This window comes from Cyprinus carpio, chromosome B18, assembly GCF_018340385.1.
Source record: "Cyprinus carpio isolate SPL01 chromosome B18, ASM1834038v1, whole genome shotgun sequence".
NCBI lineage: Eukaryota > Metazoa > Chordata > Actinopteri > Cypriniformes > Cyprinidae > Cyprinus > Cyprinus carpio.
The window spans coordinates 6738206-6765649 of NC_056614.1; the positions used below are offsets into that span (position 1 = coordinate 6738206).

The 27444-nt window shown below is 36.4% G+C and overlaps 2 protein-coding genes across 2 annotated transcripts in view; both read left to right on the forward strand.

The window, feature by feature from the left end:
• The window catches only part of vaspb (vasodilator stimulated phosphoprotein b), a 41055-nt gene extending 38890 nt beyond the window's left edge, over window positions 1-2165 (forward strand). Inside the window, 2 exon segments of the mRNA XM_042743650.1 lie at window positions 841-898; window positions 986-2165. Of these exon segments, the coding sequence (XP_042599584.1) occupies window positions 841-898; window positions 986-1023 (96 nt within the window). The 3' untranslated portion in view covers window positions 1024-2165.
• Window positions 2166-6142: 3977 nt separating this feature from the next.
• akt2 (v-akt murine thymoma viral oncogene homolog 2) lies at window positions 6143-26542 on the forward strand. The gene is made up of 14 exons (XM_019100085.2): window positions 6143-6542; window positions 10470-10625; window positions 10785-10913; window positions 11623-11734; window positions 12140-12287; window positions 16355-16486; window positions 16587-16652; window positions 16743-16811; window positions 16914-17036; window positions 17213-17341; window positions 23441-23655; window positions 23737-23824; window positions 24149-24251; window positions 24994-26542. The coding sequence occupies exons 2-14, from the start codon at window positions 10580-10582 to the stop codon at window positions 25071-25073; spliced, it is 1440 nt and encodes a 479-aa protein (XP_018955630.1). The 5' UTR covers window positions 6143-6542; window positions 10470-10579; the 3' UTR covers window positions 25074-26542.
• The last annotated feature ends 902 nt before the right edge of the window (window positions 26543-27444 follow it).

The window sequence follows — 27444 nt, forward strand, 5'->3', positions numbered from 1 at the left end:
TATTAAAAAAAAGGTTCAAACATTTACTGATGCTCCAGAAGGAAAAACCATGTGTTAAGAGTTGGGGGGTGAAAACTTTTGAACAGAATGGAGATGTGTACATTTTTCTTATTTTGCGTAAATATTATATTTTTTCATTTAGTACTGCCCTTCAGAGGCTACAGAAGATAGTTACATGTTTCTCAGAAGACAAATTAAGTTCACCCTGATCTTTAAATTCAAAAAGTTTTCACCCCCTGGCTCTTAATGCATGAGTTTTCCTTCTGGAGCATCGGTGAGCATTTGTACCTTCTGTAATAGTTGCATATCCCTCAGTTGCAAAAAGATGGATCTCAAAATCATAGTCACTTTTGGAAAAGGTTCAAATATGCAGAAGATGCTGGAAAACCAAAGAATGTGCAGGAGCTGGGGGATTTTGCTCAGGACCAACGCAGGGCTCGTGAACAACTATCACAGAACAGAAAAACAGTCGTGGATCATCCAGGAAACAACACACAGTATTAAGATTCAAGTGTATGTAAACTTTTGAACGGGGACATTTTTATAAATTCAGTTGTTATTTTCTTCTTGTGGAGTATTTATAAACATCTGTTTATGTGAAACAGCTTATTCAGAAAAAGTACTAAACAAAAAAAATAACATGCAAATTTTCATGAGCTCTCTTATTTTGTTAAAAATTATTTATATATATTATATATTTGCATATTCTGCAAGGAGTGTGTAAACTTATGAGCACAACTGTGTGTGTGTGTATATATATATATATATAAAACCCTACAAATTACAAAGATTTATTAGCATGTGAACATGAATTTGTTTATGTATCCATCTGATGTTTAGGAACTGCTAGAGGAGGTGAGAAAAGAGCTTCAGAAGGTTAAGAATGAAATCATTGGAGGTGAGAAAATCTATTTTTCCTCTGCATTTTTCTTCCTTTTTCAAATGATTATTTGCTGTTCATTTATTCCTGTGTGTTCTTTCACAGCCTTTATTCAGGAGTTACAGAAACGAGGATCTACATAGTCCCACAGAAATTGATGGGAAGGGATCACTAGGTCCTGAGAACCCAGGGATACACCACACACACAGACACCACACACACAAGCACACAGGGACTTAACGCTTAATCATGACCATTCAGCCCAAGATGAGGTTTCTTGTACCTTTACCTACCATTGTTTTCTTTCACATTCATCTATATTTCCTTTCTCTCCACGTTTTAGTTTTACATATTTTGTTTTCCACTTAATGTTTTACATACTGTGCACATTGTCACCCTCTAGCTTGATTCCTGTAATACACAGTGCATAAATCCTCACCCACAATCTCAATACTTGTCTAATGTTATTGTATTCAGGGAATATAGCATATCAACTATCCCAGTGACTGTAACAGCCATATACAGATACGCAGAGCTATGATGCAACAATAAGGAGGCAAAAACAAGATGTATCTTGGAGAAAAAGACCTGCAGTAGTACACACACTATCTACCACACACACACACACACACCTCATGACCGGACCATCATGTCAGGTCCCATTCTTGTGCTTTTAGCTGGGAGATTTTCACATCAGACCTGGTTTAGGGGAAAACAAAAGCATATATTTCACTTTAATTTGAAGCTCAGAGCTTTGTGGTTTCATGTGTGTGGGTGCATGTTTTTGTTTATGGACGTATGGCTGCATTTGCCTCTGTTTATCAGTGCCATCTTGTACACGGTCACCTGACCGCCACTATCCGGTGGTGCGAAACAACTGTTGTCATAGTTTCAGCCCTCATTTGAGATGTTTTTAAACTTTGTGTTGAGATATGAAATAATATGGCCATGTTCATTTTTGTCTGTTGGCCATGCCAAACTGCCTTGGAAAATACATATAAATATAAATATATATATATAAGGTATATATATTTGTTTTGAGGGAAAAAGGTAGAAAACTTGAGATAATGTTTCTATTTTAATTGAAATGATTGGTGAATGGGGACTTATTGTGATTATAATGTTTTCTTTTCAGAGATTGTTATTTTCGGATTTCTGTTAAACTTCCGTTTCTTTTTTTTCTATAGAATATAGGCTTTTTACACTGAAATATATAAAGAAAAATTGCGTAGAGACACTGGATTAGATGCTTTTGTAGTCAAATACAGCTGCTTCTTCTACTGCACTTGTGTCTGCCTTTTTTATCATCATACAACTACATATACAAGAAACATTTTATGGCCTTGCCACAAACACATTTGGCTTATTCATTAGATTTTATTCTGTTGATTTAACTGTTAGAGGTGTTTCAGATACAAAAATGGATATGACCAGCATGGTTACATAGGATGAGAAATGCTGAAGTAAAACCTGAAATCAGCATTATTTCAATGCAATATAGAATTACAATGGTAAACTTACTCTTGAGCGATGGAAACATGTTTGCAGCACATGTATTGTCATCCACACATACTGGGCATAATAAAAACAGCCTTGTTATGAAATCCAGGAAGCAATTTCTTTGACTATATAAATGTTTATTTAGCCGTGGCTGAGAGAGCAACAGCAGAAGTATAATGAGCTGTTGTTTCCTGTTATGAATGGACCCATGCAGAGTTGTCAACAACTACTACTATCTCACTCTGCTTTTAGTAGCCAACCCTGATAAACACATTTGATTTCAGAATAGAGGATTAGAATAACCTCAACAACAGACCAAACGGAGTGCAATAGCAACACACAAATGTTGCAATTCTTCAGATAGTATCTGTTCTTTAGAAACAGTTTCAGTGTTTTCTTTGTCACGCATGTTTTTCACTTTCCACTGGCCCCGTCATATGGAAATAAACACGGCCATAAAAAGAACCACAAATCAGTATCGTGTTAAGGTAATCATTCAGTACATAGAGTCCGATTGCCATAAAGTTGCTTTTATGGGCCAGTTCAATAAACAAAATTTTAGATAAAATTGAACCTGTCACTGCATAATAATGGCTGCTATAGTCAGTGCTGGGGAGTAACTGATTACATAATCAGATTCCAAAAATCAAGTAGCCTAGTTGTAATTAGAGTATATTACATTGTATAATGCTCATAATCAGATTACAGTTACTTTTTTATGGATTAAATATTATTCACACAGTGGCATAAAATAATTCATAATTTATTGATTCTTCCTAAATTCTTTTATTTCTTTTTAAAATTTAAAATTATAAAGCACCTCTCAAGCAATTGTCATGTATGAAACAAACAATTACTCATGTTACTTAAACACTACTGGTCCTTCTCAAAAAATTAGCATATTGTGAAAACGTTCATTATTTTCCATAATGTAATGATAAAAATTAAACTTTCATATATTTTAGATTCATTGCACACCAACTGAAATATTTCAGGTCTTTTATTGTTTTAATACTGATGATTTTGGCATACAGCTCATGAAAACCCAAAAATCTCAAAAAATTAGCATATCATGAAAAGGTTCTCTAAACGAGCTATTAACCTAATCATCTGAATCAACTAATTAACTCTAAACACCTGCAAAAGATTCCTGAGGCTTTTAAAAACTCCCAGCCTGGTTCATTACTCAAAACCGCAATCATGGGTAAGACTGCCGACCTGACTGCTGTCCAGAAGGCCATCATTGACACCCTCAAGCGAGAGGGTAAGACACAGAAAGAAATTTCTGAACGAATAGGCTGTTCCCAGAGTGCTGTATCAAGGCACCTCAGTGGGAAGTCTGTGGGAAGAAAAAAGTGTGTGGCAAAAAACGCTGCACAACGAGAAGAGGTGACCGGACCCTGAGGAAGATTGTGGAGAAGGACCGATTCCAGACCTGGGGGACCTGCGGAAGCAGTGGACTGAGTCTGGAGTAGAAACATCCAGAGCCACCGTTCACAGGCGTGTGCTTTTGAACCAGAAACAGTGGCAGAAGCGCCTGACCTGGGCTACAGAGAAGCAGCACTGGACTGTTGCTCAGTGGTCCAAAGTACTTTTTTCAGATGAAAGCAAATTTTGCATGTCATTCGGAAATCAAAGTGCCAGAGTCTGGAGGAAGACTGGGGAGAAGGAAATGCCAAAATGCCTGAAGTCCAGTGTCAAGTACCCACAGTCAGTGATGGTCTGGGGTGCCATGTCAGCTGCTGGTGTTGGTCCACTGTGTTTTATCAAGGGCAGGGTCAATGCAGCTAGCTATCAGGAGATTTTGGAGCACTTCATGCTTCCATCTGCTGAAAAGCTTTATGGAGATGAAGATTTCGTTTTTCAGCACGACTGGTAAATGGTTTACTGACCATAGTATTACTGTGCTCAATTGGCCTGCCAACTCTCCTGACCTGAACCCCATAGAGAATCTGTGGGATATTGTGAAGAGAAAGTTGAGAGACGCAAGACCCAACACTCTGGATGAGCTTAAGGCCGCTATCGAAGCATCCTGGGCCTCCATAACACCTCAGCAGTGCCACAGGCTGATTGCCTCCATGCCACGCCGCATTGAAGCAGTCATTTCTGCAAAAGAATTCCCGACCAAGTATTGAGTGCGTAACTGAACATAATTATTTGCAGGTTGACTTTTTTTTGTTAAAAAACACTTTTCTTTTATTGGTCGGATGAAATATGCTAATTTTTTGAGATAGGAATTTTGGGTTTTCATGAGCTGTATCCCAAAATCATCAGTATTAAAACAATAAAAGACCTGAAATATTTCAGTTGGTGTGCAATGAATCTAAAATATATGAAAGTTTAATTTTTATCATTACATTATGGAAAATAATGAACTTTTTCACAATATGCTAATTTTTTGAGAAGGACCTGTATGTCTTAATCATATCCAGAGTGACCTTGAGTAACTGTTAATTCTAAATTGGACTAACATTTTTCAGACTTGAAATACTTTGGGCATGTAATGCCGTTGTTTTCATGTTTATTCATGAAATGCAGGGATTCCCAAATTAGTTTGTTTGTGAATGAATCAGTGTTTTTGGATCAAATCAGCTGAATGAATAATTCAACGAATCACTCCAAAATTGCATAAGGTATCTTTAAGGTGTTTCTTTTAAAGAATTACTTTGCGACCATGAAAAATTATGTATGTGTGTATATATATATATATATATATATATATATATATATATATATAAAATTGTATTCTCTATGTAGTATGATAGTATGAATGAAATCAGGACACAGATGGTGTCATTATCATGAATGACATGATAGTTTGCTTTGCTGCAGTATTAGGTAATATTGGCATACTTTTTAACGATATCCCTACTAATTTGTGAGTACTATGAATTCATACACACTATATTTTTACTGTTTTTTCCCCTACTATATTTTGACTCAATGAGTAACTGTTATTTTGGTTCAGAACTAATGAATCGGTTGAAAAAAGATTAAATGAGTCTCTTGTCACCACCTAATGATGTAACTTGCAATAAAGGAAATGATTTTTATTCTATTCTATCCTATTCTATTCCTACTCATATATTCTGTTTAACACATATCTGTTGTGATATTTAATTACCCCTTACAAAAATAATGGGGTGGTACCATGAAACAATAATGGTATCAGAAGATAAACATGGTACCATATGATATTCATATTATATATAATATACAGTAGTCAGCATTTGAAGTGGATCAAAAAAGTTAATCAAAGTTGTCCTAAGACAAGAACGCATTTTGGTTTTAGGACAACTTTTATGATCCACTTGAAATGTTGACTAGTTTACACACACACACACACACACACACACACACACACACAATGATAAATAATTGGTACTCCAATGCACATCAAAAATAGCAGCAAAAAAGGAAGTACCATAGAGCTTTTTGATATATTTTAAGAATATTTATAAAAATAACCACAAACCATGCTCACATTGGAGTAACTTATACAAATATTTTTCTTTTACCTTTGAAGAATAAACTGCAGAGGAACTGTGGCAGATAACCAGTAGAGGGAGCTTATATAAACTAAACGTATGTGTTACAATATTGAAATAGCAACCGACAAAACAATCCGGACATTTATGATTTTATGAGAAAAAATCATAACCTCGCTATCATTACATAACTGACAAACAGCAACACACAAAAAACGGACCTTTTCAAATTTCGGACGTTGCCCGTGACGTCGCGCCGAGGCCGAGCGTGCGCTGAGATCATTTCCTGTTTGTGCTCCCGTTGAGTCGCTAGACGGAGGCCTATCCGTGATACCAGCACTACCGTGACATCGCTCACAGACCTACAGGACGGCCACGGCGAGCTTTTCAAGAGCCTTAAACGCGTCAAATGAGCGTAGTGGGATGAGTTTGTCCAACTGGGTTCGAGTTTCGGGCCACTGAGGGGCGCTTTGTGAGGAAAGTCGGCCGGTTGGGTGTTGTTATTTTTGGGGCAGCTGAGTGGTCATTGGCAGAGTTCAATACACAGCAGCTCGCGAGAGGAATAAACACATATTTCACGTCTCTAAACACCCTTGTTTCACTCCACTTGCATGGGCTTTTGAGGATTTTTACATTTCAGTTAACCAACACATCGCAGGAGAATAAAAGTGGAGGTAAGGGACTAAAACGTGCATCGATGATTGATGGCTAGCGTGATGTTTAGCCTAGCCCGAGTCTCTATATTTAAATTGCACTTAAATGTTGTGTTTTCTTGCGCTTTGGGATACATTCCCAGACAAATCTGTTTATCAATATGTGTTTCTCAGGTTTACCGTACGTTACAGATAAACCGCATCTCCCGTCCTAACACACGTTTGTCTCTCAGTTTTTCTTTACAAATTACTTTATTGAATACAAGCACGCTTATAGATTAATTTAAACCCATTTGGCGCTTCTGCTGATCTCTCCCGCGGGGTCCTTGCTTGCTGATCCATTGTAAGTGCATTATTGTGTCTTGACGGAGATCTCAGTCTATTAAGTTAAAAAAAGAACAGCTGAATTAGTGAAAGTGAGAGTATATTATCGATCAGGCCCTTTACACGCTGTACAGATGCATGGATGTGGATCTATAGTATGAACTTACTGTACGTGCTGATCGATCAAACTGATGCCTTTTTGCCTTTGGTTTTATTAATAGAGCTGCCATGCTATTCCACGTGGAGTTCAATGCAGTTCTGTAGGAATGTGCATGTTTAAAATATGGAAACTTTATTTAAGGTTAAAGTAGTCAGATGTTTGATAGATATGAAATAATGCATCTGTCAGGTTTGTGCATGAGGCCTGAAGGTTATTGAGGTTGAGAGGGGTCAGATTCAGGACATCTCTCTCTGGAATTATTCCACTCGGTACAGAAAGTGTGCAATCATTAGTTTGTTGAAATGGTCAGGGCTCTTGTTTGTCTTTCTACTGTGGACTTCAAAGTGAGTGCGTGTGTGTGTGAGAGAGAGAGTTGTTGAAAAAGAGGAACAGACAGACCACTGACCGATTGATACACGCACACTAGATGCATGTATATATGCCAGCAATAGAGACGGATGGTCATCTTGTTTTTAATGCCAGTGCATGTGTTAAGCAGTTGTGTGATGGACTAGCAGGGGCGTCACAAGGTGGGGATTTTTATTTTGCAGGGATAATCCAGTGTTGTGCCCATGGTGATGGGACAGCATGCCAGATCTGTGCCAGGAAACTCCTCTGGCACAGACTGATCGTGTACTCACAGCAAACAAAACAAAACAAAAACAAAACAACCCAGTTTTTTTTGTGCTGTTTTCAAAGGCAAGAATCTCTATTACTATTGTATAGGTTAAGTGATTTAAAACGCCGAACATGAAATCATGACATGCATTTTGTCCAGTACTGTTTGTAGTACATATTTGAATGATGCTACTATAAATCGTGTTTTTATTAAGGATATTTATTAAAAGATCAATGATAGAAAATGAGCAGAAAATCTCACAGATTAACATTAAAGAAAGGACCAGAGCCATATCAAGGCGCAAGAAAATAAAATCCAGCTGAAACTGGGCTTTTTGGATCAAACATTTTCTGGTCACAACAACAACAAAAGTGAAAATGTTCTGTGACAAGCTGAAATTTTCTTCTCAGGTGAATTTAATAAAATATTAGGCTAATGGTTTTTCTTCTCCTTTTTTTTATTTTATTTATTTATTTTTTTTTTTAGAATATATCTGGTATATAGGCTACTATATACTAAGTTTATTTTTCTTACCACTCTGCCAGTTTCTTTTTCCTTCTTCTTTTAAGCTTAAATGTAACATAATTTGGTAAGATTTATCCTTAAAACAATTTACACATTTTCAATGCATTAAGAAAAATACATTCATTTTGGCACTGACAATAACTCTTATTATCTTTAATATTTTACACAATGTCACTATTCAGGTGGATTTTTCTAATTCTTAGAAGGGTTTTAAGCATTTCTTTAGAAGGGTTGCACCAATCTTAACATTCTGACAGATATAATGTAATGGTCAACAGATTAAAGGACGATATTTTGATAGTTTTGTCCCTCGTGTTGTTCCAAACCTGTATGACTTTATTTTGCGTAACACAAAAGATATTTTGAAAAAGTGCTTTTTGCTTTTTGGCCATACAATGGAAGTGTAAAGGGATGCAAAACAACACTGGAGCCCACTGACTTCAATTATTAAAAAAAAAAAAAAAAAAAAGATTGTCAGAGCTGATAGACTTGTGGGCTTGTTGAGAAGTGATGACTAAGTTTTTATTTTTAAACTAGTTTTTAACTCTTCCTTTAAGTAATTTTTAAAAGTTATATCAATATATAATTTTTTATTAATATATTTATAATGAGTTGCAATGCTTAATAAATTCCCAGAAATGCCTTGGCAACCACCCACAACATCAGCTGATACATGTACAAACTGTGCTCACATTTTCTTCAGGTGGGTGAACATTCTGTCCCCCAGTTATCAAGCATTGTTTTTAGCTGCAAAAGCTAGTGCTTTCTAATGTCGCCTCTGAAAACAGCAGGTGTCTTGTCTTGATCGCTGTACAAAGTGGCACATTCACCTGTGATTCAGACTGGCTTTACTGCAGGCTAATTGGCATCTCCATGGTGATAGAACAGTGCTCTCTCATTTCCTGTCAAAAATGGTTTAAAAACACTTTGCGGTAAAAGAGGCTCATCCTTGTCCCGTGTTCATTAAGTGTATGTTATTCTCTTCACATGTGTTGATTTTTAAAACCCCAGCATTTACATTATGTATATTATGAGAGTAAAAGACAGGGAATGCAGGTTTAGTGGTTATTTTTGTTATTTAACTTTTTGGCACATACTTTATTTATCAAAGCACAATGCATGAATTAAACATGTTTTTAAATTCAAATTAAGTTCCACAGGAACATGAAGAAGAAAATTTGTATTTGTTCCTTTTTGTAACTGATGTCAGTCTAAACACATGCAAATCAATAGAGGTAAATGGTTTTAGAACAAATACAGCATAAGCATAATCACCATCATCATAAGGGTAATACATTTAATTATATTAAACACATGATGAATATAATCTTATATCAAATATTCTCATATTTAGATTTTTAATGAGGCATCTTTAAAAGATAATGTGATAATGTTTTTGTCTTTTTGGATTGGTTGTGCTTTCCGACTATCATGACAGACATGAGATTAATATTTGCATTTTTCCTCCTAAGCCATTTTATAATAAAAGGTGATCAGTGTTCCACTCATAGACTGCACATAGATAACATCATCTTCTTAAAGATGTCCTGGACAAAAAAATTGAACATGGATTATATCCATTAGCATCCACCCAGATCGAGACCCTGATCCTTCATCAGCACTTTTATCTCACATATAAAGATACTTGTTTGTGAATAATGACTCAGCACTTTACATTCATTCATGCAGTGTATAACACTACAGCACATCTTGCACTCACCTCTTTGTCATGAGCTGTTCATCCATTGCTTTCCTCCTGCCCCCAGTTAGAGCTTGATATTGATTCGTGCATGGGACTATTTTTTATTCAGTAAGATGATAACAAATGAATTTCAGCTGTCCCTCATCTGTTAAATTTGAAATTGAGGCTTATCTGTTGCAGAGTGCTGAATCCTGCGTTTATGTCAAGTTTACATTACAAACATTTCTAAACGGGTGGCATTCCTGCAGCTTTAGTCAGGTGACCATTTGTGCAAAATCTTTCAGTTGTTGAGTTCAGATGTTGGATGTAGTAATGATAATAATAAATTCACATAAAAAAATGCTTTTATTAAAGGTCTCATTCACCCGAATATGAATATTCTGTCATTTATTCATCCTCTTTTACTTTAGTTTGTGGAACACTAAAAAGATACCATGAAAATGCCTTTTTGCCATACATTGAAAGTCAGTGGGGGGTCTAATTTTGGCATTGTTCTTGGTTTGTTCATAAACACTGTTTGCTAAAAATGAGCAACAGAAATGTAAAACTCCTTAGTCTGTGGTGCTTCCTGTGTTATACTTTATTGTGGTTAACATTGGTTTATTTGCATGATCCCAGGTGAGTCTTGCTCTGTGGTACTGAACGTCTGCCTGACCCAAGACTCGACACTCCCCCTTCCCCAACCTCCCTGCCACCCTGCCCTACGCCCCACACACCCCTAACCCAGCATGAACGAGGTCAGCATTGTCAGAGAGGGCTGGCTCCACAAGAGAGGTGAGAATCGCTTACTCATTCTTTGTAACAGTCCATATCATATTTTTGGATTGTAAACACTGAGTTGTTGTCTTCCTTGTCTCTGCCTTTTTGTTTTTTCCCCTGCTTTCTACCTCCTGCCATCTACTTCCTTGTATCTTTTCCTCCTCCTGTCTGCAGGTGAATACATTAAGACTTGGAGGCCGCGATATTTCATCCTAAAGAGTGATGGCTCTTTCATTGGCTACAAGGAGAAGCCAGAGACGTCAGATCACAATCAGCCCCCTCTCAATAACTTCTCTGTTGCAGGTCTGCCACACTTTACTGCCTCTCTCCACACACACCAGATTGTGTTTAGTATTCTAAAATATGGGTTTCCTTTAGGTAGTTTAGTTTTTGAGCTATGGGTTATTTCATTTCTTACCAATTATCATTTACAGAAAGCGATGCATGATAAAGGTTATTGCACCAAATAGAAAATTGGACAATATCAACTGGGTTTTTTTTGTTTGTTTGTTTTGATACATTGATTTATATCTGCCAACATTGAATTCTTCATTGTTTTTGCTCTTTTTGAGATTTTAAGGATCACTTTTCCCATCTAATGGGAAGATTTCCCATTCAACTTCACTTTTCCCTGAAGTTGTAGTGGTAAATTATGGGAAAAACTTAGTTTTTCTGACCATTGGAACATTGTCATGTTTAAGAAAGCCTTTAACTACATAAAAGCATGAAAACACTGAAACTATAACATGCAAAATGAACAAAAACTAAATAATTTGTCTGGAGTTTTTGTGTGCGTGTTTTTCAATCAATGTTGGATGTTTGCTTAAATCTCCTTAACCTGGATATCAGCATATTCGTTCAAGAAGAATCGCCCAATTAAGAAAGCAAGAAGCCATCTAATCAATATTAAATAGTAGTTGACTTTTAATATATGAGATTTAGCAACTTTTGACATATTCAACAAATTTAAATACCAAACCACAGCTATTCAGAACTTTAAAATCCTTCACAGAGTGTCAGCTGATGAAGACTGAACGACCTCGGCCGAACACGTTTGTCATCCGCTGCTTGCAGTGGACCACTGTTATTGAGCGGACCTTCCACGTGGATAGTAACACTGAAAGGTGAGGAGATGAGATGGAGGGTCCTGCTGGAATCAGTGTCCTCTTTGTGAATGAATGAGTGGAAGAGAGAGCTTAAGAAGCAGATGCTGAATGGTATTCACTGGAAAAGCATATTTAATTGAATGAACAAGATTTTTGCCAACCAAAACAGATTATTACTCATTGCCTGTTGTTTAAATTGAATCGTAAGGGAGTTGAAAAGCATTTCAGTGGAAACAGGAATTGTGTTTAGGTCTATATCTGACTAAAAAGCCCAATTCTTCCAAAGCATGGCAATGTAAATGTAAATGAGATCAGCATAAGATCATAGAAAATTACAAGAGGAACCATAATTTGCTTTATATTTTGATGTTTTTCTTGGATTTAATGATTGACTAATATGATTTCATTTTGATGTCAATGCAGAGAGGAGTGGATGCGTGCAATCCAGGCTGTGGCCAATGGGCTCAAGTCCCGGGAAGAGGAGGAGCCAATGGATATCAACTTTGGCTCCCCTGGAGACAACAGCCTGGAGGGAATGGAGGCTGCCATTGCAAAGTCCCGCACCAAAGTGGTAAGTGCCTTAAGTGTAACCAAATTCTGGATGTTTGGGTAACATGCTTCACTTCTCTATAATAAACCACATCAGTTGTCCATTGTCCCAAGGAACCAGTTTCCTACACCGCTTTTAATTTCATGTCTCTTGTATCACCGATTATCCCTCTGCGTGCCACTGTTGGGACGCGTGCCGTAGGTTAGCCGACCCCTGCTTTAAACTGTTGTTTCTGGTCAAAATATAAGTCCATAATCCATAATAACACTTCCTTCAAGTCCATCCCCTGTTGTCATCTCACATCAGAATCCACCAACATATTTGTTTAGAACTCCTTTTATTTATTTTTTTTTTTTTAAAAAAAATTTTATATAAATTGTGCTTGATCTTTGCTAGGGATGCTCATTGCTAGGGATGCTCGACCGTAAGAATTTTGACCGATTCATACAATCAGTTAGCCTAAATGGTTTAAAAAGTCATTTATTTATTATTTTTTCAGTAATTTATTAAAATATTTAAAAAGGTTTTCTGCATGGTTAAAAAACGCTACGCATATAAAAAATTAAGTTTTTTTTAGAGAGAAAAAAAAAAACATAAGTCACGTATAAGTTGCATTTTATTGTTTCATTCAGAAATAGGCCTAATGCTGACGCAAAATGTTTACAAGCATTATAATAAACACTGTAAACAAAGCTAGGCTTATTTAGTTTCCCTCACTCCACAACAAATCTTTTCAATTAACAGTATTTTAGAAAAGAACAAGAATTAAAAATATAAGAATCTATAGCTATATAAACGACAAGCCAAAACGAGTTCATTTAGGCTAAAACGAAACTGAAACCAACGCTGCAGGGCTCCAAACAAAAAAATCGAGTAAGGAGCCATTGGCTCCTATAAGAAAAAAACTTAGGAGCCAAATAATTTTTTTAGGTGCCACAGAATAAAAACGTGTTTTATTTATTTTACGATTATTATTATTTATTTATTCAAATTTTTAACATTTCAATCATACTGTCATGTGTTCATGTCTCATCTTTTCTTGACTTTATCAGCATTTTAATCCATCTTGTAGATAACCTGGGAACTAAGGTTCACTTAAAGGGAGAACGAAATGTCACAAAGAATTGTTCATTACACAGAGTCTGTACCAGTATCATGGAGCGTAAGCATCACTTGGCCACTGAGTGTAGATTGGGCTCCTCCTCAGTGCATCCTGGAAATGTTGTCATACACTCTAAAAATAAAGTTGCTTCATGATGACATAGAAGAACCTTTTTTGTCTAAATGGTTTCATAAAGAACCTTTAACTTCTGAAGAAACTTTACGTTTCACAAAAGATTCTTTGTGGCGAAAGAAGGTTCTCCAGATTATAAAGAAAGAGATGGTTCTTTAAAGAGCCTTTGACTGAATGCTTCTTTGTGGAACCAAAAATGGTTCTGTGAAGAACCTTTTAAGCACCTTTATTTTTCTAGCTGACTGATGAGCTTATGGACACTGAATGGTTATTCTGAGGTAAATGTATATTACATTGCAATGTTTACAATCTTTACATGTTTTCCGCAGTTTGAAACACTGAATGAGCTTTTACACGAGATATTTCAGTAAGTTGTAATGTAGGATCTCTTATAAAATAGCCTATCTTTTGATGTTAATTCATGTTCATTATGTACTATATTAGTAAAGAGAAAGATTAAATGGGTTTACTTGCCCTTGAACTAAGGCGCTAAAGCGACCGCGCCTGCCGCATTAAGGAGCGCCAAAACTGTATTGTTTGAATTTCGTTATGAATTCGGAATAATTTTAAAGCTGGTACTTTTTATTAAAACGTGACAAGGCACAGAGCTTTTTGCGATTACTGGACGGCAGTTGCACTTCAAATAATTAAGTTCACGCATTAAAAGAACAAGATCTTGTTTAGAAGAAGCCATATTAGTAATTATTATAAATGAGAATTGTTAACGATATTGCCAGTATCCACACAGCTGACAGCTTTACCTGTTCTAGTTTGTTCAAGTTGTGCTGTATTTTCTGCACTTTCCATTCTTGCGTCTCCCTCATTTCTCTCTCGCTGCACAGCGGAGCTGCGTTTATCAGACTGTGTGCGTCAGCACTGATGTGCGCCAGAGATGAGGACTGTCTGAAACTCTCTTTTTCCACTAAAACTTTGATGCGCATCGTCTCAGTTTAATACATGAACATAACAAAAGATTTGATCGCAAAACAATTAGGAAAAAAAGGCATTACATTCATTACATTTTTAAGTTATAACATGTAAACATATACCCAGATAGCAATAACACTCGGGTTGATTCTGGCTGAAATGCGTCTCTGTCGGTTCAGTCTCGGCATCGGTGAGAAGATAATGGGCCAGAGCCGCGCCGACTCTACAAAACACTTCTGGCTGACAGACGGCTTTTTCTCTATGGGCCGATCTCGGCTGAAAGCTGTTGTACACACGGCAGGTCCACACTCGGTGTAGTTGTGTGTATTAACCTTCGGCCCGAGTTCGTTTTATCACAGACGGGGCGTTGCTAGAATGAAGCAAATCATCCACCTGAGGAAACTTTTTTTAGCGGTTAAATCCTGAGGAGCTTTCGGCGGGTAGTCGCCACTGGCGACCTCAGCAAAAATGTCACTCGCAAATTAATATTTATGGTCGCAAATGCGACTGTTTTAGTCGCAGTTTGGAGCCCTGCGCTGGTTCTCTCATTCGACACAAAATCAAATGTTTCCATATTCGCGATGTATTTGAATGGCAAAATTTTATTTCATTATGTACTTCAGTCGCGTTCGTTCCAATATTCAAGTAAAACAAAATGTTTTGCGTAACATCATGGTTGTACGGTGATAACGCTTAACGGCACAGATTTTACTACATATATACATAAACTGTGCATTATGTGTATGTCTATATGTTTGACTGACTGTATTTTATTATGATAATGAACAGGCTGCATTGTCAAGGTAGCAATGCTTAACTGTGTGCTCGCTTGCGGCGCCGGCGCAATCCCTTGAATTTTTTCCTTCTAACAGAGGAAGCAAATACTCCTTTTAGTCATAAAGATAATCGGAATTGTAAAAGTTTGCTTTTATTTGTGTACATTCACAATAAAAACAAATCTTTGTGCTTTTATAAAATAAGCCTAAGGAAAAATTGGATACCGCTTTCTGCCGTCTGGTTTCCTTTCACACAGCACAAAAAAGAACCGAAACTCTGCATACCAGGCTACTTGTTGCACAGTTTTTCTTTTGTTTTCTTAATTTATTATTTAAGTAAAAATATATTTCTTGTATAGGCCTATTTATTCTTTTTTATTTGTTATTTGTGTATTGTTCTTTCTAATTTACTTCAATTCTAATTTAAAATCATCTTGCCGTTTAACAGTTAAGAATTGGTTAACGAGCGTCGGTTGTCGGTTAGGAAAAATAAAAGAAATGAACATCCCTAATCTGTGCATATTTCTCTCTTGATTCAGACGATTCCTTTTTCACTGGAGAAAGAAATATTATGGATAGTGTATTTTAATCATAAGCAACGGTTTGAAGTTAAAAACCTCTAAATCAGTGGTTCTCAACTCCAGTCCTCAGGACCCACTGCTCTGAACATTTTGTTTGTCTCCCTTATTTATCGCACCTGATTCAGATCATCAGCTCATTAGGAGAGAGATCCATGAACTGAACTGAGTGTGTCAGATTCAGAAACATTCAAAATGTGCAGAGCAGCGGGTCCCGAGGCCTGGAGTTGAGAACCACTGCTCTAAATGATGGATTTGTTTCACAAGATATTACCGTAATTAATGGACTGAGGCTGACTGTCACTGTACATTATCCATTACTTGGCATAACTGTTGGTGATATTGCACAAAGCAGGTAAATTGTGATTTCGCAGGTATGTGACAGTGAGTTTGTTGTTTATGTTTGTGTGACTAAAATGTTTTGTTTCTTTCTATTAAAAAAATATAAAATTTAAAAGGTTTTAGGTTTATTTATAAAAGCCTTTTTTAATATTGAGGTTTAATGACTAAGCAGATCTGTTTTTAATATGAAAAAAATGTGACTGGTTTTTTTTTTCTTCTTTTTTTCTTTAGACAATGAGTGACTTTGACTACTTAAAGCTGCTGGGTAAAGGCACTTTTGGAAAGGTGATTCTAGTGAGGGAAAAGGCTACTGGCATGTACTACGCCATGAAGATCCTACGCAAAGAGGTCATCATTGCTAAGGTGGGCAGCACACAAATCAGAACTTTAAAAAGCTCCTGAATGATTTGTGTGAGAGTCATGACACGATTGTCTTTTTTTTTTTTTTTTTGGTCTATTTCAGGACGAGGTTGCACACACAATCACAGAAAGCAGAGTGTTGCAGAACACACGGCACCCCTTCCTTACGGTACGTTCATTTCCATCAGGGTTTTTTATTATTGCACAATTCTCTTGGTTTTAGATTTGTTAATTCACATTGTCTTCAATCTCTCTACAGACACTAAAATATGCCTTCCAGACACGAGATCGATTGTGTTTTGTCATGGAGTACGCAAATGGAGGCGAGGTTTGTCACATCCTGTCACTGCTTACAAAAACAAACTAGAAAAGCCTACACCATTCTGTCTCTTTTAAAATTCTGTTTTGTCTCCTTCTTACGTGTTTCCAGCTGTTCTTCCACTTGTCTCGAGAGCGTGTGTTTACGGAGGATAGAGCTCGCTTCTACGGGGCTGAAATTGTTTCAGCATTGGAATATCTGCACTCTAAAGATGTCGTCTACAGGGACCTAAAGGTTTTCTGTGTTCTCAGTGTTTAATGTTCTATATGTAGTTTTTGTGAAAATAGTTTGAATTGCTTTTTGAAAATTGTGTCATAGACCCCAGACATGAAATCTGTGTTCCTTTTTTTTTACCAGAAATGGCAAAGCGCTGTTTCCTAATTGTCTTTCAATTGCATTTCTCTCTGCAGCTGGAGAATCTAATGCTGGATATAGATGGTCACATTAAAATCACAGACTTTGGCCTGTGTAAAGAGGGCATTACTAATGAGGCCACTATGAAGACATTCTGTGGGACCCCAGAGTACCTTGCTCCTGAGGTACTGCGAACTCACTTCATGAACTTGTTTTTTCAATCGGTTTTTGGATCAGAGTTTGATAGATTAAAAAGTAGAAAAAAGATTGGAATCAGTCCCAGCTCTGATTTGCTCATTTTCTGACCTATTATAATGGAATCCCACAGTGTTTTAAAGCAGGAAACTGTCTTGTTATTTGTGTGTTTTGAACCACTTTGAAAGGAGAGCAGAAGCTAAAAAGCATCTTTGCAATATTACACAATAGATGTCAGGAAGTACTAGATGAAGGTTTAAGAAAATATTTTGCCCTGAGGTATTTCGTCAAGTGAGTGGTTAAAGGGTTAAACAGAAATGTGTTGAGGCTTTATTAGAAAGTATAATTTTTTGTGGAATTTAGCATATTGCATAAATTTAGTTTCTTTAAATATTAAAAGATGAAAAAGAATATTTCAAAATTGTTCATTTAAGCAAGTCTTATGAAGCAGGCTTGAAACTGTTTTCTGTTACATTTGGGTGATTCTGTAATTGGAGATACACATGGCATTTCATAAAGTTAAGGGGAAAAAAACTGTTTACTAACATAAATTATTTCCAGTATTTTATTGAAAACATTATATTTTAATAATTCAGTGCTTGCCAAACACAAGTTACTTCCTTGTTTTACTTTTAATGAAAAAACAGATGTCTTTATGGTATTGTTTGTCAACTCTGTTACGGACAAATTAGGCAATGTGTAGAAATAACAGTCATAAAAGGAAAAATCCTTCTTGTATCATTAGACAAACAGTCGTTACATTCTAACATTTGGAACTAGGACTGGGCTAGATATATAAAAAAAAAAAAAAAAATTATATCTCGATATTGTCAAAAATGTTACGCTATTCGATATATATCTTGATATGTTTGCATTTGCATTTAAATAATAAATAAAAAAAACATGATTTTCTTTTGCCCCATTAAAAAACAAAAACAAAAAAAACAACAAAAACAATTTCGATTGAACATCCAATTTAAGCAGTTTAAAAAAAAATCTAGACCAAGTGGTCACTTACTGCTTTTAATTAAATGAACACACGTAGGCCTATATGTAACTGAAGTAGTGCAAAACATGTACAGAAAGTGCATTCTGTCAAATTTTTAGTGCATGCAATTCACAATTTAAACTATGCAACTAAGAACTAAGCTAAGAACACAAGTCTGTCAACTGTCTGCGGTTTTAAGAGAAGCTCTGTGGCATGAAACCATGTTCCCACTGACACTAAAAACCCTCTTAGATGGGGAGCTAGTTGCTGAAGCACATAGCTATTTCTTATATATACACAGTATATACATATAAATGAATACCAAAGACTTTTGCACTCTCTCTGTCTATATTATGAAAACTGGTAAATATAACAGTGAAATTCCATAATAGTAAATCCAAATGGCCATAGCCTATGTTTCTCTATTCAAACATTAGCAGTCGAGTAAGTGCATTTATTTCAGCAATCACAGTTGCAAACAATACAGTCGAGATCTCATGACAGAACACAGACCGGCTGAACGACGCTTTCATTAGATTGCTAAACTCCAGCATGTTATTGTTTTAGGTCATCGGCTTCCACAATGAGGAGCGAGCGCGTTCGCATGGTTGCCAGATTGCTTAAAATAAGCAAATACCGGGAAGAACATGTATCCTTGTAACAGCGAAGCTCTGATTCTGGGATTTAAACTCTTGTCATCTGGCAACCGCTGTCATGAAAGAGATTGCTTAAAATAAAATATATAAAGTATAAAATATATAAAATATATATATAATTAATAATAATAAGTGTCATTAGAATAATTAGTGTCATTGAGAAATAAATTAAATGCCGTTAATGCATAGTGTATTATTTTGGATAATGGTGATTGGTATTCCTTGCCTAGTATGGATGATCGATTATTTGATTACTTTTGCCTTGCGACTTTTCACCTGCTGGGGGAGGGGGCGCGCTGCTCAGATAATACAGAGACTCAGCAGATATTGCAGCAGCTCCGTGTCCTGTGTCTTTTTATTGACTATATCTCCCCTAACCAGGTATGATATTAGTAAATTGTAGTGAAAATACACTTTATATAAGTCAAGGCTGTAAAAAATGGCAAGTGTCATTGTTTGAAGTGTATGCATTGTGTATTTATGTTTAAAAGTTCGGTTCAAGTTTACCGCGTGTGTATCACGTGTACAACTGGTGAATGCTAAACTGATGGCAGAGACCATGCGGTCATAGAAATGTGAAAACGGAGTGAATGAATACCATACTGGTGTTTTTGAGAACTAATTTAACAATTAAGTTACAGGTGACCGTGCTTAAAGAAAAGTAATCTGTTGATTCATAAGAGAAACTGTAATATGTGTTCATACTAATGGTGTGTAAAGAGATAATTAGTTTTTGCTGACATGCTATAATTCTTGAGCTAATTTAAGAAGTTTAAAAGGGTTGAAGACATGGTAAAACGGCACGTTTAAAATGTAGAGTATCACATGTGAATATTGTATGCAATATACAGTACGTAGTAGTATTAATGTGTAATTCAAGTTTCTATTGAAATTATTTGTTTAATTGATGGAAACAGTACCTGTTGAGAAGCTGTGAGTAATTCTATATATTTTTTTCCATATGTTGTGTTTTTCTTTAAAAGAGATATGTTGTTATAAGTTTTATATGACATGAGAATGCAGAATTATTTGCCTTAATGTCAGATAATACAGAGACTCAGCAGATATTGCAGCAGCTCCGTGTCCTGTAGAATTATTTGCCTTTATCTCCCCTAACCAGGCGGTCAGGGTACTACACTGTCATGCGTAGTAGAGGCGTGTAGAGCAGTCCACAGTTACTGTTCCTTTTTTGGACGTTCGGCGCATTCTTTTGGGAAAGTATGCTTGGATTTGTAATATTCGATATTCACGATATTTTCAAATTTTACATCGTCGTCAAAATTATTCTGATATTATCGCTAATATTCGATATATCGCCCAGCCCTATTTGGAACTGAGATAATATTTCACCTATTCATACCTTAAAAAGGAAAATAAAAATACCTATAACTTCACAGAATTGTCCACTTGGAGCAAATATTTTTATATTTTAATGTCCAATAAAAAAAAAGAAATGTTGTTGTAATATTATAAGGATGCATAATATCTCAATGTTTGAGATTTTAAATAACAATTGTATTGCATTTTTTTTTTTTTTGTGAAAATAGTTCATAAACAGAGTTGACCCTTTAAGTAACAGAATTGACAGAATTATCCAGTGGACTGTCAATTCTGTTACCCGTTAGAGTTTAACAGTAACAGAGGTGACCATTTTATTTTTGCCAAAAACTCCACTTGCTAGCATAAATGCTTAGAGCACATGGCACTTACGAAATCATGATTACAATACCTTTAAATAATGTAAATAATAATGTTTGATCAGTAATAAATTTATAAAATGTTCCTTTTGATATTGTGGTAACTGTTGATGTTCTCCAAAATAACTCTTGGTATAAGAACTTTTTAGATTAAAATATTTTCTCTAGGGATGCACTGAATGTTCGGCAACCAAAATTATTTGGCCGAAAATAGCAAAAAAAAGTTCTTTCGGTGTTCGGCCGAATAAGCGGAATGAAAAAAAAAAATTGTACCGAAAAATGACGTGACGCAATCAAATAGCACCCAGCGAAGAGTGAGAGGGGGCGCACTGTTTATAATGCAACAAACATGTCAGCAGTGTGGAAGCATTTAAACTGTCTGAGAAAGACGCAAAAATCACCAACAGCGAGAGACTGTTGAGTACTGCATCGCATGTCTTCGATCAGAAGAGGAAGGGGTGATTGTTGCTGGTTACTATATGATGATTGAAATCGTGAAATGGCCTTAAAAGCAGGAACTCCATCAACATTCAGAAATGTTAGTATTGTAATTTTACTGTTGTTCTGTAAAATAAAATAAAAAGACCGTAATAATGATAATCATTACAACAGCTCTGTTATTACATTTATTATAACATTCACACATAGTGTTCAAATTAGGCTCTGTAATATTTTCTGATGTTTGAAAAGAAATCACCTTCTCAGCAATACTGCTTTTAATTGTACAGTACAAATACACACCTGATTCAAGAAGGTGGTCTGATGGCCAAAAAATATTATTTTACTAACTTATAATTTTAAGTTAAATTGTGCTTTGTTGGTATAGTGTCTGAATGTTAAAAATCTTCAAGTGTTAAATATTTATAAATTGTTGTTTTGTAATTTATTTTTTTCTTTGAAAAGCAAGACAGAACAGTAAAAAGCACATTTTGGCATTAATTGTAAAATCAATCTTGAAATTAATGTACAAACAACATAAAGACAGTATATTTAAAATTTTTGTTTAATGGCATCTTTTTTTATGACTAAAGGCCAGTATCACTGATACCAATACTACTGATGTCTCTATAAAATAGTTGCCCCCCCCCCCAATATTTAACCGTTGACTGTAGTCATTCAACATTACAGTATAATTGAGAGATATCAATTTTAACATTTATGAGACTTTAAAAAAATTACTTATAATTTAAGTGAACTTAAAACAATCTTCACATAAACCTATTTTAAGAAATGTCATATTTACCTGTGGCCTTCAGCAGAAATATATAGAATTTAAATATAGATGAATACTTGAACCTATAAAAGTTATTGATTGCCTCTTTTTTTTTTTCCTTTAATTAACAGATATCACAGCTGCCGGGTTGTTAGGGTTGTTTTGGCTGCCATTTCTTTAAGAGCTACCGCTGCTGAACATGACGTAGATCTGACTTCCATTGTATTTTCTCTCAAATCTCTTTACCTTTTCTGACCCACTTCAGGTCTTAATGTCTCTACTAATGAACTGATGAGTTGAATCGGGTGTGTTAGATGAGGGAGACAGTGCTGGGATGCTCCAGGACAGTTTTGAAAAGCATTTCAGAGATATGTTCTTTAATGTGACTCTGACTCATATATAATATATTACATGCATGCACAGTTTTAACGCAGCTTTAATTGCCTTTTTGGTAGCTTCATTACTTAACTGACCACAACATTGCATGCACATAGTTTCATTCGCTCTGTGATATAAAAAATGATACAGGGTAGAGCGCGTGCCGGCGCTTTTGTGCGTTTAATCGAAGAGCACAAGCTATGAGCACAGTACCGTTTTCTCGCTCGTTTGAGTCGTGCCTGGTGCTGAAGTGAAGTTGGAGCACGTATCTGAAACGTCTCCCATTTGATGTGATTGTAAAGATGTTCAGCAACTGAATAAATGCACTTCTTGTCTAAAAAAAGAGACAGAAGAAGTAGTTGTGAGTGGACTGGCCAACCCTAGCTCCGGCACTGCATTAATTGCGTTAAATATTTTTAACACGTTAAACTAAAAAAAAAAAAAAAAAACAAGTAACTTGAAGCTGCTGAAATGTAATCAGCAGGAAAAGAGAACTCATTTCACTATATGCACGCGCCATCTGAGAGACCGTTTCTGAGCACTGACAGAGAGCTGTGCAAACATGAAGACAGTGCTCCTACAGCGCGGGAGTATTGAGTTATTTTTGCTATTTTATAAGCCTTGAACAGTTAAATACACACACTTGTATGTGTTAAAATTCCTATCTTTGTCAGTATTATCGTAAACACGGTAATTTAGGTCTTAAGTGAAAGCAAACAGCTGAGAAAGAAGATGTGTAATAGAATTTTGTATATGGGTAGCTATTAAAGTGACAGCAGTCTAAAATTCCTGCTGGCTGTCATTCATGTTAATCAAACAACAAGAGAGAAAATAATCATAACTATATCGTGTTGTATATCGTTACTGTGAAATAAAATTACTCATATCGTGATGGTACACAAAAAGGTGAACCAGGTAATTATTTTTTTTCTTCCCACATTTAATATTGTTGTCACTCAGGATTATGCTACATTATCAAAGTAAAATGGTTTACAAAAGCAGTTTCCTGATGTTTTAAAGGACTAGCTGCATGAACCTTGATATACCTTCCCAATATTAAAGAATGTCTCATTTAAGCTTCTTGTTTTCTCTTTTTTTTATTGCCATCTCTAAACAGACTACTTAATTTTTTATTTTTTCCTTGTTATTTGCTGTAGGTATTAGAAGACAACGATTACGGCCGTGCAGTGGATTGGTGGGGTCTGGGAGTGGTCATGTATGAAATGATGTGTGGTCGACTGCCGTTCTATAACCAGGACCATGAACGTCTGTTTGAGCTCATTTTAATGGAGGAGATTCGCTTCCCCAGAAACCTCTCGCCCGAGGCAAAGGCCTTGCTGGCTGGCCTGCTCAAGAAAGACCCCAAACAGAGGTAAGAAGAGCATCTGTTTCCACTTTTGTTATGAAAGAGGATCTTGTGGATGTTTTAATAACGTGTTTTGGTGTTTTTAAGGCTTGGAGGAGGTCCTGAGGATGCCAAAGAAGTGATGACACACAAGTTCTTCAGTTCCATGAACTGGCATGATGTCCTTCAAAAGAAGGTAAGAGTTCAAAGCAGTGGGAACTGATTCATTGGATCTAATCCTCACACAAATTAGAGAATGTACACTGCTAATCACTTTGACAGATGCTCTCGAATCTTGTTTACTTTCATGTTCCAATATTGTGTCAGAGTGATTGATTGCAGCATGATCGGAAGACATATATCCTCAAACCCAACATGTTTTTTACTTCATTAGACATTTAAAAGTAAACAGTCATTTATGCTGATCTCTGCATGTGGTTAATGAGGGATGTGTGAAAACTAAATGTTCTCTAGAGCTTTTTCTCAGACTCACCTCTCACCCTCCTGTTGTTTTCTGCAGCTCAACCCGCCCTTCAAGCCGCAAGTGACCTCAGAGACAGACACACGCTACTTTGACGATGAGTTCACTGCACAGACCATTACTGTCACGCCACCTGACCAATGTGAGTACCTCAGTTCTTCCTCCTTGCCTGTCTGCTTGTGACATGTCACAAATCTTTGTGTCTGAGAAAACGAATAACAAGTAGAAAATGACTGCAAATATTTTAGCCCCCAAAAAATGCACAAATAGGTGGTATTGAGCATGTGTCGAGCTCTTCCATCCACACTCATCTGCGGTTGAGTATACTTTGAAAGCTGTGCGGATGCATCTGGGCACTAGACGGAACAGGACGTTAAAAGTGAAGTATACCCGGGCCTTAAGTTGCACTGAATCAAAAATGCATTGAGAAAAAAAAAAGTTGTATAACTTTTTTTGGCGTATAACTCACTTGATGAATGATATTATTACTTTCAGAAGTAGTGTAAAATATCTGTAAATGATGTACAAACATAACCAATATGAAAATTATAGTGTCATTCATTATAAACAACATTTAGGCTATTGTAAAAGCCAAACCTACTTAAAGGGATAGTTCACCCAAAAATTTAAATTCTGTCATTAATAACTCGTAAAACCTGTAAGACCTTCGTCATCTTCGGAACACAAATTAAGATATTTTTGATGAAATCTGTGAGCTTTCTGACCCTGCATAGACAGCAACACAACTGACATGTTCAATGCCCAGAAAGGTAGTAAGGACATTGTTAAAATGCTCCATGTGTCCATACTCATTTTTGGGTGAACTCTCCATTTAAGAGGAATAAATGATTAAATGAGATGATTTGGTTTTCCATTGCTTGCAGATGACAGTCTTGATGCGGAGGACCCAGATACACGCGCACACTTCTCACAGTTCTCCTACTCAGCCAGTGTGCGAGAGTGACCACTTCCCTCCCCACTCTCTCACCCTTACCAGCAAACCGGACGCCCCTCACATACACAAACTCAAACTCATACAAGGACACGTGCACCAGCAACCCAAGCCTTCTGTGGAGTGGGTTCTAGGGGGGAGTACGGCATCTGTGAACGATCCTGAACAGGTGGTACCCTCTGCTCAGTCCTGGTTTCTGATTGGCCTTTCATCCAGCCAGTTAGCCTGACACTACACACTGCAACACAATCCATCAACGAATCACTGAATAAATCTCAACCAATCAGGTACCATTGAAAACACAGCTCAGCACCAGCAGGTTTCAGGACAGCTCACACTCAAAACACTGGACTGCAGGACTAAAGCCTCTTAAATATCGAATACACTCTAAATCATCTTGTGGGGACAAGAGAAATCAGTTTGGACTTATTTCCCACTGATTGTTACAGTTTTAAAGCCATATTTCTGCAATTGTACAAGTGCTCTTTCTGGAACTAGATGTTACCAATTGTGTTTTTACAGCGGGAGGACCGATGATAGGGTAACACAGAAAGGAATAGTGCTGTTTCTCTGCCTGGGTAGCGTACCGAATGCTGTGCGTGTGTGTGCGTCAACGGATGCGTCGTCTTCAACTGTGTGTCTTTTTATGTTTCCATTTTGTACATGGGCATAACGTTATGTTAAGGAGTTGAACAGGGGTGGGATTGTTAGGGGTTTGGAGACTCACACACTATAGATGTGAAAATGTTTGTGCTTTAAAGGGAAAAGAGAGAGAGGAAGACAGCTCTATCGTGTTAACAGAGAAGCTGTGGTTTCCTCCACATCAGGAACACTGAAACCGGCTTTCTGGAGAGGCGTTTTTCCAGTTTTCATCTGCAGCCCCAGAGGCTTGGTGTTCCAAGGTTAGTGTATCATAGAAACTGTCCATCATGTTGTTTTCATTCTCTCTAATGTTTTGCAGGCATTGATGTTAAAATTTATAGACGAACGTACAGGCAACAACCATAAAGAAAAAAAGGATTTGAATGTCCTGTTATTTAACTGCAAGAGCTACTGCATCAGCCATAACCGACTGGTTAAAGTAACAAACAGTGGAAACTGTCATTGTTGCATTGTTGTCGCAGCCTTGACACTTTTTTTCATTTCTCCTTTTTTTTTTTTTTTTTTATTAGTGTAGTCAGAAAAAAAAATGGTTAGGATGTTTGAGAGAAAATGTTCAACTTCATTTCCAGATGTATAATGTAGGTGTGCTTCTCCAGACAGAAGCTGTCAGAACGCACCACTTAGATGTGTGAGGTGTTTTCTTCTTTTGCCTTTTTAAAGATGCTTCATGTGCAAGGAACATCAAACTATTTTGTTTTTTTTTGTTTTATTCCTTATTTTATTTGGATCATATTTTTTCTTCATTCGCCCACTCCCTGAAATTAAATTGTCTTGATAAAATATATATATATAAAAATATATATTACAATAGTAAAGTTTTTTTTTTGTTTGTTTCTTTTGTCCATTTTTCCATCATGTGTGAATGTGTGGTTCACTTGTGCATGTGTGGTTGTGTGATAAGGTAGTCGCAGTATATATTTGCAAGGGAAGGGGAAATTAAAAGCTTCCTTTGTTGAGAAATGACAAGCTTTCGTGTTTAAAGGTGCTGTATGTAGGATTGACACCGAGTGGTTGAACTAGGTATTGCAGTCCAAATTCAAAATATTGGAGAGGCCCCTCCTCCTCAGACTTGACTTGATGCAGGTTGCCAGATTGACAACACAAAAAGGAACGAGCGCACTTGATGATGAATAAAATGAAATACTCTGTGTTTTCTGACACAACTGGCAACCCACAATACAATTGGGTAAACTGGCAGTGGGCGGGGTTTCACAAACAAAACAAAGATCGACATTCTGGCCCAGAACGCACATTTTCAAAGGAGAATGACTGTAGCATTGTTTTTCAGATAAACAAGTATGTTAACGTAGCATGTTTCTTAAAGGGATACTCCACCCCAAAATGAAAATTTTGTCATTAATCACTTACCCCCATGTTGTTCCAAACTCGTAAAAGCTTTGTTCGTCTTCGGAACACAATTTAAGATATTTTGGATGAAAACCTGGAGGCTTGAGACTGTCCCATAGACTGCAAAGTAAATAAGTGTCAAGGTCCATAAAAGGTATGAAAGTCTTCATCAGAATACTCTATCTGCCATCAGACGTGCAATCTGGGTTATATGAAGTGACAGGAACAATTTTTGTAACCGAAGAAAACAAAAATAATGACTTTATTCAATAATTATTTTGGAGGCTTGAGACTATGGGACAGTCTCAAGCCTCCAGGTTTTCATCCAAAATAATTTAAATTGTGTTCCAAAGACAAACGGAGCTTTTACGGG

Coding starts and splice junctions, on each gene's coding strand:
- akt2 (XM_019100085.2), top strand. CDS start 10,580: ATGAACGAGGTCAGCATTGTCAGAGAGGGCTGGCTCCACAAGAGAG. Junction 17,037..17,212: donor TCGTCTACAGGGACCTAAAG/GTTTTCTGTGTT, acceptor TTCTCTCTGCAG/CTGGAGAATCTAATGCTGGA. Junction 24,252..24,993: donor TGTCACGCCACCTGACCAAT/GTGAGTACCTCA, acceptor CATTGCTTGCAG/ATGACAGTCTTGATGCGGAG.